A 12,402-nucleotide genomic window follows, 5' to 3' on the forward strand; every position below is an offset into this window, starting at 1 on the left:
GAAATTGGTCCCTGGTGCCAAAAAAGTTGGGGGCCGCTGCTCTGAAGTGAAAAGACAACTTACTGAATGGGAGAAAATCTTTGTAAGTCATAGATGCAACAAGTGACTTGTACCTACAATACTTAAAGAACACTTACAAAAGACTGCATACAAATGGCCAATAAGCACATGAAAATATGCTCAAAATCTTTAGTCATCATGGAAAGGCAAATCAAAATCACAAGATACCCTTTATACCAAGGGCGGGGGGCCCTGTAATAAAAAAAGAGATAATAACAAGAGTTGGCAGAGATGCAGAGAAATTGCATCCTCATGCACCAGTATTAGGAACGTACAATGATGAAGTCACTGTGGAAAATAGTCTGGCAGTTCCTCAAAAGGTTGTATGTAGGTTCCTATATGATGACCTAACTCTTCTACTCCTAGGTATCTATCTAAGAAAAATGAAAACAAATCCACACAATAACCTGTATGCGAATGCTCATAGCAACATTATTTTTAACATCTTAAAAGTGGAAACAATCCAATGTCTATCAACTGATAAAAGGAAAAATTCATACAATGGGTTATTATTTCACCATAAAAAGGAATGAAATACTGATACATGCTACAACATGGATAAGCCTGGACAACACGTCAACCAAAGGAAGCCAGGCACAAAAGACCGCACATAGTATGATTCCATTTAATGAAATGCTGGTAACAGGCAAATCTATAGAGACAAAGTACCATATTTTGCCCTGTGTAATGTGCACTTTGGCCCAAATTTTGAGGGAAAATAAGGATGCGCATTATACATGGGTAGTACTAATTCTGTATCTATATAAATGTTTTTAATTCTTTTATTTATGCTTATGCATTAAAAGTGTAACTCTAAAAAGCAATAATGAAATCTGTGTGCAAAACAATACCCTGGAATGATAATTGGTTTTGTTTCTTAGTATAGATAAATAAAGATTGAATTAAAAATTAAAACTAAACATTTTTTCCTGAAAGTTTGGGCCAAAAACATGGGTGGGCATTACACATGGTAAAATAAGGTAAATTGGTGGTTGCCTAAGACTAGGGAAGGTAGGGGAAGAGTTTGAGGGATGACCGCTAAAAGGCATGGAGTTTCTTTTTGATGATAAAAATGTTCTAAAATTGATTGTGGTGATGGTTTTACAACCACTGAGCTGTGTATTTTAAATGGGTGAATTGTGTGGTATGTTAATTATATCTCAATAAAGCCATTACAGAACAACAAAATGGTCACTTACAATTCTGATTATACTCTACTGCATTTGTCAGGGAAAGTACAGCTACTTGGTCTTCATAAAGGCCTTGGGGGTATATCCCTCCAAACAGAAATTCTTTCAGGAGACAAAGATAAAGCAGGTAAAAAAAGGGGGGAAATCTTCATAACTGAAGGATTACCATGTCTGACTTATTTTACATACTCATTCTTATATTTTAAATAGTAACTTTCCTACCAACGTCACATTTTTCTCTTCTTTGAACACTTCTAGAAACTGAAGAGTGTCTAACTTAATATAAAATGTTCAACCAATTTTCCTTAGTTTATTGCTCGATTTCTTTATTTCAAATTTGATCTATTCCTTTCATAAATACTTTTTTTGCAGATATAATGTGAGCATTCAAGATACTACATTAAGATGGCTAAAACAATGCCTGGTATTCAGTAAATTACTGCCGTTATCATTAAGCTACAGGAGATGGAGGATCCTAAAATGACTGGCAAAACTATAGAGAGGGGTGAGGATAAAAAGGCTACACCTAGAAAGACAGAGTCATGAGCCAAGAAAGGAAGCCCTTGGCAGATGATCCCAGAACTGAGAACTGCATGTCCAGCACCATGACCTTCCCCACCACTATCACCATCATCACCAGCATCACCCAACATCATTCTCCTCCTAAAGCATCTGTTTACATGTCTTCAATTTTTCTAATTATGAGCACTTACACATAATGAAAACATCCCCAAACACAGATAAGAGATAACACAGCTTATCATTTCCTACATTTGTATCAATTTTTTAAAAAATTATACAAAATATAAGATAACACGAATTCATTTTCAGTTCTTCTTTCCCTTATGGTAACTAACCACTATGGACAAATAAAAGGGGTTCTATTGAAAGTAACCTCACAGGGTGATCTCATCCTAAATTCCTAACTGGGCAGTCATGGTGGGTAGTCCTGGCCTAGGCCTGTAACTTCTTTAGTGGAAGGTTTTTTAAGCCAGCCCTGCCCATTGTACTTAATGCATCTACATTAACAAACCTTTGAAATATCAGAATACTCCTGGAAAGGGTATTCTCAAGAGAACACACAACCCTCAAGAGAACACATAATCTTGTTAATTATACTGTAATCCAATCCCTGCCTTGTTTTCCCCTCCTGAATTTCAAGTACACAAAAGTTGTAAAACTGTTACTCTCCAGAGCATTTTAGATCTTGCTCTCTGGCCTACATCATCAGTTTGGCTAAAATAAACTCTAATAAAAATTCTCTACATGGCCCTGGCTAGTGTGGCTCAGTGGATTGAGCACTGGCCTGCAAACCGAAAGGTCACCAGTTTAATTCCCAGTAAGGGCACATGCCTGGGTTGAGGGCCAGGTCCCTGGTTGGTGGGCGAAAGGCAACTGATTGATGAATCTCCTGCACATTGATGTTTCTCTACCTCTCTTTCTCCATCCTTTCCCCTCTCTCTATGAAAAGTAAATAAGTAAAATCTTTTTAAAAAATTCTGTACAGCTTTGTATGTTTCTTATGTCAATACCACTATCTTAGAATAGTGTTAATCCTTACTATGCATATAACTGAAACTATACATATCTGTAAATTATAGTATTTTTTTTTTCATGTTTCAAACTACTAAATGGCATACTGGTCTGCACTTTGCTTTCTCAGCTCAACATTTTGTTTGATTATTGTTGTTTTTTAAACCATCATGTTTCATGTGGCTCTAATTCATTCATGAAAATTGCTGGACAGTACTATACTGTATGAGTATCACAGTATGTTTATTTGTCCATACTCTAACTAATTTTGTTATCTGTTATTAACGGACTGCAATAAACGTAATTCCTTGAGCACAACTACTAAATTCTAGGACATTAATCCTAGAAAGAAAACAAATAAAACTGCTGGGTCAAAGGATATATTACCTTCAACTTCATTAGAGGTCTTTAAGCTGATCTCCTTTCTACATTCCAACCAGCAGTGTAAAAAAGTTTGTTTCTCCTCACCCTCACCAACTCCTGGTATTGTCATACTTTTAAAGTTTGCAAGCTAAAGAATATAAAGTGGTACCTCACTGCTTTATTTTTTTTTCTGATTAGATTGAGTATCACTTACTGGCCTTTCAAATTTCCTATCATGTGAAATGCCTTTAACAGCACTGCTATTTTTCTACTGACTCCATTTTTTTATTGATTTGTGGTAGTTCTCAAAATAGTCTGGTATCAATCCCTTATTGATGATATATGTTTCTAAATACTCTATCCAAAAGAAAAAGAAAAAAGGAAAAGCCTGTTGCTGATTCTGAAATCTAGTAAGGTATAAAAGCAAAGATAATTCCTGCCTTCTCGAAGTTCACAGCTATTTTCCAGACCTTTATATCTGGATTTCTCAAACCTTTCTGGCCACTCACAGAAGATAAATTCCTCCTTGAGAGCCAACACACATCCACATATATAGGAACTAAAAAATGGAGCTCTAAATCAATTTCTTCTACTGAATTAACCACAAGCAATCACACGAGAAGGATAATTTGTCTCCAGCCTACGCAGCCAGTGCTACACTGGCTGTCATGTTAATACATCATGTAGCTTTCATATGGGCCATGAACAGGCATTTGTTTTAATAACCATTTATTAAACCTCATAATTAATAAATAACCATCTTTTCCCTACATAAGAATGTCTGAAACAACAATGAAGAGTGCCCACTCTCTCTACCCAACGAATTAAGAAGGTACAAACCCAGATTGAGCAAATGAATTTTTAAAATTTTCAGTCGCCCTAACTTACAATCAGTTCTTAACAGATGAAGGTGCAGAAGTGAAATGATTCTGGATAGTTTAGTGACAGCAGACGACTGCTCAAAAGTTAACTTCATTTACAGAAGCACTACCCAAGGTTCTGCAAACTAAATGCATTGCCCCAGACTCACATATAATCACAGAACAAGAAGGGACCTTAGATCACTTAATCCAAATCCCTCATGTTCAGGTGAGGCAAACTGCAACACCGGAATTAAGAAATTTGCCCAAGTCCACTAAAATCTTTAAGTTCAGGACTCTTTCCATCGCATTACACATCTTATTTTAGACTCCCCAGCTCTAAAACTCTGATTCCTTCCTTGATTTTACAAGACTGAGCTGATGTGTTACAGAAATGATGGCAGTAACTCCCAACCCCACACCAATCTTTTCCTTTCCACACTTCCCTATCTTTCTCCTTACCCAGTCTCCATTACTGACATGCAGAATGAAAAAAAAAAAAATACCTGACTGCCTAAATTTCTGGCCCTAATTAGGTGCGGAGTTCTCGGCCCCTGGTTACTATTTCTGTGTTAAATCAATAGTCCTTTTTTTAATCCTTCGCTCCTTTATTCAGCAATACCTACAAAGTGCCGACTTTGCGGGAAGCGCAGTGCACGCTGCTCCTCCAAACCCCCGGGACCCGGGAGCCAGGGAGCCGCGCGGGGGGCCGGGTAGGGGAGTGGCAGGCGGCCAGGAGCTGGGGTCGCTGGGAGAATGGAGCTTCCGAGGAGCGGGGCTGGGGTTCCCGGGCGACTCACCTTTACGCAGCTCCCGCTCCCACACGGTCACGATAGGGCGCGAGTGCTTGCGGTGGTGGATGAGCCACAGGGACAAGGTCTGCACGCTCTGCTGCGAGTTGCTCAGTTCCGACAGCTTCTTCTCCAGCGCCGCCTCGGAGAAGGCGGACATCCCTCCGACACGGGTTCACGCCGTCCCACGCTGTGGGGCAGAGGGGAGGAGAGTTTCGCCGCACTAGCAGCGGCCTCGCCCCCTCACCCCACCCTTCCCCACGCCCTCGCCACCGCCGCCTCTACATCCAAGCCCCGCCGCAAACCAGCAAGATGGCGCCCGGCCGGCAGTGGCGTCACGGCCCGCCCCCGGAAGAGGCAAGGCGGGGAGGCGGGACCTCCGAGAGGCGCTGGAGGGGCGAATCCGGCGCTGCGGATGGGCCCGGGCGTGCCGTCTGGGTCTGGGCGGGCCGGTTGGGCGGTATTTGCCTGGCCTGGCGCTCTCAGAGGAGGGAAACTATCAGTGCTGAGAAAGGAGTGATTAAAAACCTCTACATAGGCGTGTAAATTGGTACAGGCACTTTAAAGATTACTTGGAATGATATATTTTAAAATACACCTTCCTATGACCCTTCAATTTCACTAATTGCTGCCGATCCTAGGGAAACACCAGCATGTTTGCACAAGGAGCTCTTTATGTACTAGTTCTGTCCAGCTCAATCCCGGTGAAGAGGTGGGGCATTCAGAGCAGGTAAAAGGCTGAATTAATTGTGGTACTTGTGAAGAGCTTAAAAGATAAATCCAGTGGTGGATAGGGTTTGTTGTTTTTTTAATTGCAGAAGGAAAAGTACGGTATAACATTTGTTTTATAAAAGTATATTTTATAAAATTTTATGAATTCTTAAGTATGTAAATGAATGGCGAAAGGTCTAGAATATACAGTACCTCAATAGTGGTGTCAGAGAGAGGATCAGGATTGGAGTCCTTAACCTGTGTCTATATTGTTTACATTTTTTTTACAAGAACATAGTCATTTATCACATATAATTAAAAAATATTCGCAATGAATCCAGCACATTTTGACATCGTACTTGTCTCTGATATTCACAGAGGAAACAGATAGATACTGTCACATTCTAAATATTAATACAGGAAATCTCCAGAAAGACGCATAAGAAACCACAGGTATTCCTAAACCATGTTTTGAAAAGCACTGTTCAAGAACTTTGCGCCAAGTAGGCATCAAATATGTTTATTTATTTACTTGTTTGATTACAAGCTTGGTTTTTCTTCCCTATTTCTAATGTCACTACAACTTGAAGTTTGGAGATACCTCAAGTAATTTTCCCTTCTCTTCCTTTCAGGCCAGTATGTATTTCTGTCTCCACACTCCTCTCTTTCCCCTATTGTTCATTCTATTGTTTATATGATATACTTAGTCTAGTTTTCAACCTTAATGTAGTCGGAGTTTAACCTGTCTTCCTAAATGTATCATCATTATTCCCTTTCATGATCCACAGCCACCAAAATTTCTACATGTCATCTCCCAAATTATGTCTTTACCCGAGACTCCAATTCTTCCCACTCCCTTCTCTATCTCAATTCTACCTGAACTTTATAAACCACCTTAAATACTACCTTCTTTTCCTTCCCAACCATTTTAATGCATGTAAGAAGTTACTTCCTGTGTCACTTACCCACTTGAATGCCTTATTTAGCACTTACACTACTAGCCTATGTTATTTATAATTGTGTACATATCTTCTCTCCTGAGCTAGATTTTGCTCTCAATGACTCAGCGGAAGCACCAAGTCTGTCTTCCTTGGTCCTGGGTCTAATTTGGCTGCTCCTGCTCTGGACTTACATAGTATTCTGGGTATGACTATACCATGCTTTTCCACACTGGGCTGTTAGATCTACATTTATTGACATTGTTACTTATTGCTATGTTTTCAAAATAGTGGCTGTAACTGTTTATGCCCTTAGATAATTATGACTTATTTTCTTAGCTTATATACTCTGAGTATGCTTCTTAATTTTGTCTTCCCAAATATAGGTTTCAAAGTCAAAATAATGCATTTTTTTCATAAGCAATCTTTGACTTTCCTGGAATGACTACCAAGTAACAACTAAAAAAAAGGAAGGCTATCACAAGAAGAGACTATATATCAATATTGTTAATGAATATTGATGCCAAAATCCTTAACAGAATACTAGCAAACCAAATCCAGCATCATATTAAGAGGATTATACATCATGACAAAGTGGGATTTATCCCAAGAATGCAAGGGTGGCTCAAATACAAAAATTAATATAATACACTATATTGATAGAATGAAGAAAAAATGCATGATCATCTCAATTCGTGCAAAAAAAATCATTTGACAAAATCCAGCACCCTTTCATTATAAAAAAGAAACTCATTAATGTAGGAATAGTAGGGAACTTTCTCAATGTAATAAAAGACATGTAATGAACACACAAAAATCAGTTGTATTTCTATATACTAGTAATGAACAATTTGAAAATGAAATTAGGAACACAATCTCATTTACAATAACAAATAATAAAAACTTAGGAATAAATTTATGTACTTATTTTTTCCCTCAGGAATAAATTTAACCAAGGAGATTTTGAGGTATATACTGAAACCTACAAAGCATTGTTGAAAGAAATCAAAGAAGACCTAAGTAAGTGGAAAGACATGGATTACAAGACATATCGTTAATATGATACACTACCCAAAGCAATCTTCTGATTCAGTGCATCCATATTGAAATCCCAATGGCCTTTTGTGCCAAAATGGAAAAGCCGATCCTAAAATTTACATGGAATTGAGAAGGACACTGAATAACCAAAACAAATTTGAAAACGAAAAACAAAGTTGGAGAACTCAGAGTTCCTGATTTCAAAACTCTGTACAAAGCTACAGTAATCACAACAATGTGGCATATTATTCAGCTGTAGAAAGGAATGAAACAGTAATACATGATAGAAGTCAGATGAACCTCAAGAACATTATGCCAAGTGAAAGAAGACAGACACAAAATACCACATATTTTATGATTCCATTTATATGAAATATCCAGAATAGTAAATCCAGGGACAAAAAGTAGTTGCTAGGGGATGGGGGTGGGGGGTGTGACTGTTTAATGGGGATTTTCTTTTGGGGTGATTATAATGTTTTGAAAATAAATATAGAAGTGATGGTTATAACACACTGTAGAGGTACTAAATACCACTAAACTGTACATTTTAAAATGGTTAATTCTATGTTATGTGCATTTTACCTCAGTACAAAAAAAGGTAAGTCTAATAAGAATAATTAGATTTATTTCACATTCTCCATATTTTAATTGACCCATAAGGACTTTTATGTTTGTCAAACTTAGGATAAAAAATTATAAGCTAAAAAATAAGTTCGATCTTTCTAAGTTAAATTATGTATAAGTAAGCTATTAACATATATATGTTTCAATGATATTTCACTTCTCAGGTTAAAGAGAAGTAATGTTCACGTGTAGCCTGCTAAAGATTTTACTTATTGGTTTCCAGGTTTAAATATTCTTGTAAATAGATGGTATGTATAATATAGCTTATGAACTAAGTTAAAGGCACCGGAGATGTTTTCAACACTCTCAGGGTAATTATAAATGAATCCTCTATTCTGATAATGGTACTAAATATAGTAGATTAATGGAAAGCTGTTTGGTCTAATCACTAATAGGTGTGAACTGCCACTGTCCTTATCACCCACCTAATCACCTTCTACCTGATCTTAAACCAAGAAGTTTTAAGGTTCTGCAGAAGATCGGAGAATAACTTCAATGAGCAGACCTTAGCAAGTGCTGTTTTCAACTTACACAGCAGTAAAATTCAATGTTTGATCCTTGGATTTAAATCTGTCGATTGGAGAGATGCAAGCCATCCTCAATTCATTGTGTTCTGGTTATCTCTTGAAGCATAGCCAACCAGCCTAAAACGGTGACTTCCTTACCAATTACAGTTTTAACCTCGCATTCTTCTTCCTTTCATGTAGAAGAAATTCATTAAGATAACCAGTAAGACAATTATTTCCGCTTCCTGGCAGCATCCGATCCAGTGCAAAGCCCCATTTCCTTGAAACCATCCATAAATCATCTAACACAAGCCCCAGTGTTCTCTGTCCTTGCTAACACTCCCTGACTAGAGCCACTGCATGGTTCCCCCTGGTGTACAGTTTCTTTCATTGCAATAAAGCCAAAAACCCAATCTGTTCCATTTCAGTTGTTCCTGGTGGTCTTGGGCGGGAGGACATTGACATTCTGAACACTTAATATGAACTGTGTACTGGAGATACAGCAATGAAAATAAAACATACAAAAAAAAAATCCCTGCCGCTTGTACAACTTACATGGTGGTGAGAAATAAACCAGGTCTTTAAGTACAATACATGCCATGTTAGGTTAAGTGCCATGAAGAAAAGCAAACGGGGAGGGAGTGGAGGGTAGCTAGGGAAAGTCTTACTGGGATGACATTTTAAGATCAAAGTGGGGGCAAGCATGAGCCATGCAGCTGTTTCAGGGTGCTCCAAACAGAGGGAACAGCAAACACAAAGGCTTATGAGACAGTAGTGTGCCTTGTGTGGCTTAAGAAACAGCAAGGAGAGCTCATATGGCCGGAGTGGGGCAATCAGAGAAAGAGTAGTAGGAGCTGGAGAATAAGACAAGGTAGAGGAGGGAATGATCATATAGCACCTTGTAAACCTCTACTAGGACTTTGGCATTTACTGAGATGGAGAGTTATTGGAAAGTGTTAACAGAAAAGTGACATGGTCTTGCTTACTTTTTAATTAAAAAACAAACAATCCAGCTCTGAGTTGAGAAGAGACTAGGCAAGGGAGGGTAAAGGAGGTGGCAGGGAGATAAGGTACTTGTAACAATCCAGCAAGAAATGATGATTTGAATTAGGTTGGAAATGCAGGAAGTGAAAAGCAGGCAGATTCTGGATATATTTGGAAAGCAGAACATGCCAGATTTACTAGTGGGGAGACAGGAGTCAAAGAAAAATAAAGGAAGACATTAAGGTTTTCAGTTTTCAGCCCGAGCTAAGGTTGGAAGGCTGAAGTTGCCATTAATTGAGACAGGGAAGACAGTGGGAGGACAGGTTTTGTAGGGGGAGGAAAGAACAAGAATTCATATTAAATTTGCAATTACAAGTGGAACTGTTGGGTAATTGAATAGCCTACAGTTTAGAGGAGATGTCTCCGCTGGCATTCTATCTTTTGGAATTTGACTATAGACAATATTTAAAATCTTGAGACTAAATATCACCAGGCAGGGGAGTACAGACTCGCAGAAAAGATCAAAGACTGAGTTAAGGGCACTCCTATGTTTAGAAGTTGGGGAAATAAGATGACATAAGCTAAAAATATCTGAAGGAATAGCCATTGAGTTAGTAGGAAACCAGTAGTATGGCATCCTGGAACCCCAAAGAATGCATCTGAAGGAACAAATGATCACTGATGTCAAATGCTGCTAATAAACCAAGATGAAGATGAGAATTGTCTGTTAGATTTACCTGTGTCTTCCTTGGGCCTTTTCTTTTCAGGAGAAGCTTCTGATTTAAAGCTTCTGATTTTTAATTTTTTAAATTAAAATAATCACTTTCTAATGCACTATATAATTTACCTTTTTATCTTATTGTCTGCCTATTCTTACAAGCATGAAAAAACTCTATTAGGGCAGGGATTTTTATCTATTTTGCTGATTTATAAAATATTACATAGAACGGTGTCTGATCATAGTTTAAGCTCAGTATTTGTCTAGTGGATGGTTTTCAGAGCCATGGCTATGTTGGACTGACATCTATGCACATGCCCATTTGGCAGGGTTTCTCTAAAACTATTATAGAGTATGTCCTAGCCAAGTCCTAGAATACTGGATGGCTCTCCTTTGGTGAAAGCCTGGCATATTATGATGCAGCCCAAGCCAGCCCCACCTGGTTAGTAGAAAAAATCACCATTACCCAACAAGACAGCATCACAGATCTCGAGATATGTGCCATGTTTCTAATAGTGGAATCACGTGTTTCAAAAGAAATGGAGAAAACAAATGTAAGATATCAAACTGGGAAATGTTTTAAGGTGGGGTGTACACAACCTGAACTCCCATTTTTTGTCTTTGGAGACCGACAGACAGTTTAAGGCTCTTGTGGCATGAACAAGCTCTGGGACCTTTGTGAAACTGGTTCATTTTACTGAGCTTTAGTTTCCTCATCAGTAATATGTAACTAATAAGGTCTATATTGCAGGGTCGTCCTGAGGATTGAGAGAGTTATGAATAGCAGCAATTTTCAACATTTTTCATCTCATGGCACACATCAACTAATTACTGAAATTCTGCAGCATGCCAAAAAATTTTTTTGGCCAATCTGACAAAAAATAGGTATAATTTTGATTGATTGGCAAAAAAGAAAAATAATAATAGTAATTACCTATCCTTTTGGCTCCAAAGTGACTTGAAAAAAAAATCAGGTGCCTATACATGTATATAAGAATTTCTGGTACCAAGAATTGCATAATAATGTTGCATCTGGAACCAATCAGATGCAACCTTATTATGCAATGTGACCAATAAGATGCAACTCTATCATATGACCTATATATTTATGGTTCAAGACAGGACATTTACACCAGATGATGGCTATTGTTGTGTTGGCTGTTGCTATTTTTTAATTTTACAATCTAAGGGAAAAGAGGTCAGTGCCCCTGACTGAATAGTCAGGTATTATATATTTTAAAAATTCTTGCAGCACACTTATTGAAAATTGCTGGTGTAGAGGCGCTATTATTCTTCCTTTATAACTCCTCATTTGCTAAATGTCTTCACCTAAGATACACTGAAAGTAAAAAGCTGATGATAACACCATACAATAAAATACAATCAATAATATTTTTGTTCTTTTGTGGCTGGCTTATTTCACTTAGTATAATGTTTTCAAGATTTGTCTATATTGTAGACAGTTATATTTTTAAATTGAATTTTGCTCATGAGTGAGAAATCCTGCAATACATTTTTCTTCATGACCATTGGATTCGTATCTTTTGTGTATACCTCCTAGCCAAGAACAGAAATACCTTTACATTTATTCAACCATTTGTGTCCATTAGCAGCATTTTGGTTGTCCTCATAGAGATCTTGCATAGATATGTTAAATAAAACTTTTTTTAAGTTGACATTAAAATAAACTAATAGTTGAACAAAAGTGGCATCATTTCTAAATTACAGTCATCCTTTCAATTTGTAAAATTGGAAGTTTCATTAAAATTCCACAAGGCGGCAGACTGGTTCCACTAGGTCTGGCTTACTGAACTGATTTAAACACATTCTAGATATTCCTAGTATTGGCATTGCAAAGCATAAAAAAACTTTCTAAGCCAACACAAGAAATCTATGAGGTATTCTCTCCTAGAAACAGCTTTACAAATGATGGTTAATTTTATAAATCAGTTCAAAAATCTTACCATTAAATTAGTTGTAACAGAACTTTACATTTAAAGCAAACAAGAAATAATTTATTTAATAATATAATTCTTTTCCAAATGCAAATGTCTTTGTTCTTGGCTTAAAAAAAAATAGAACAGTG

At 37.5% G+C, this 12,402-nt stretch overlaps 1 protein-coding gene across 2 annotated transcripts in view; it reads right to left on the reverse strand.

Annotated features, from left to right (window-relative positions):
• Positions 1 to 5,111, reverse strand: part of RPRD1A (regulation of nuclear pre-mRNA domain containing 1A) — a 54,193-nt gene extending 49,082 nt beyond the window's left edge. For both annotated transcript variants that reach the window (XM_024580198.3, XM_024580199.3), the window contains exon 1: positions 4,807 to 5,111. In XM_024580198.3, coding sequence (XP_024435966.1) covers positions 4,807 to 4,957 — 151 coding nt within the window. In that variant the 5' untranslated portion in view covers positions 4,958 to 5,111. The remainder of the gene's footprint in view (positions 1 to 4,806) is intronic.
• Positions 5,112 to 12,402: the final 7,291 nt, after the last annotated feature.

Source organism: Desmodus rotundus, chromosome 10 (assembly GCF_022682495.2).
Source record: "Desmodus rotundus isolate HL8 chromosome 10, HLdesRot8A.1, whole genome shotgun sequence".
In the NCBI taxonomy this organism is placed as follows: Eukaryota; Metazoa; Chordata; class Mammalia; order Chiroptera; family Phyllostomidae; genus Desmodus; species Desmodus rotundus.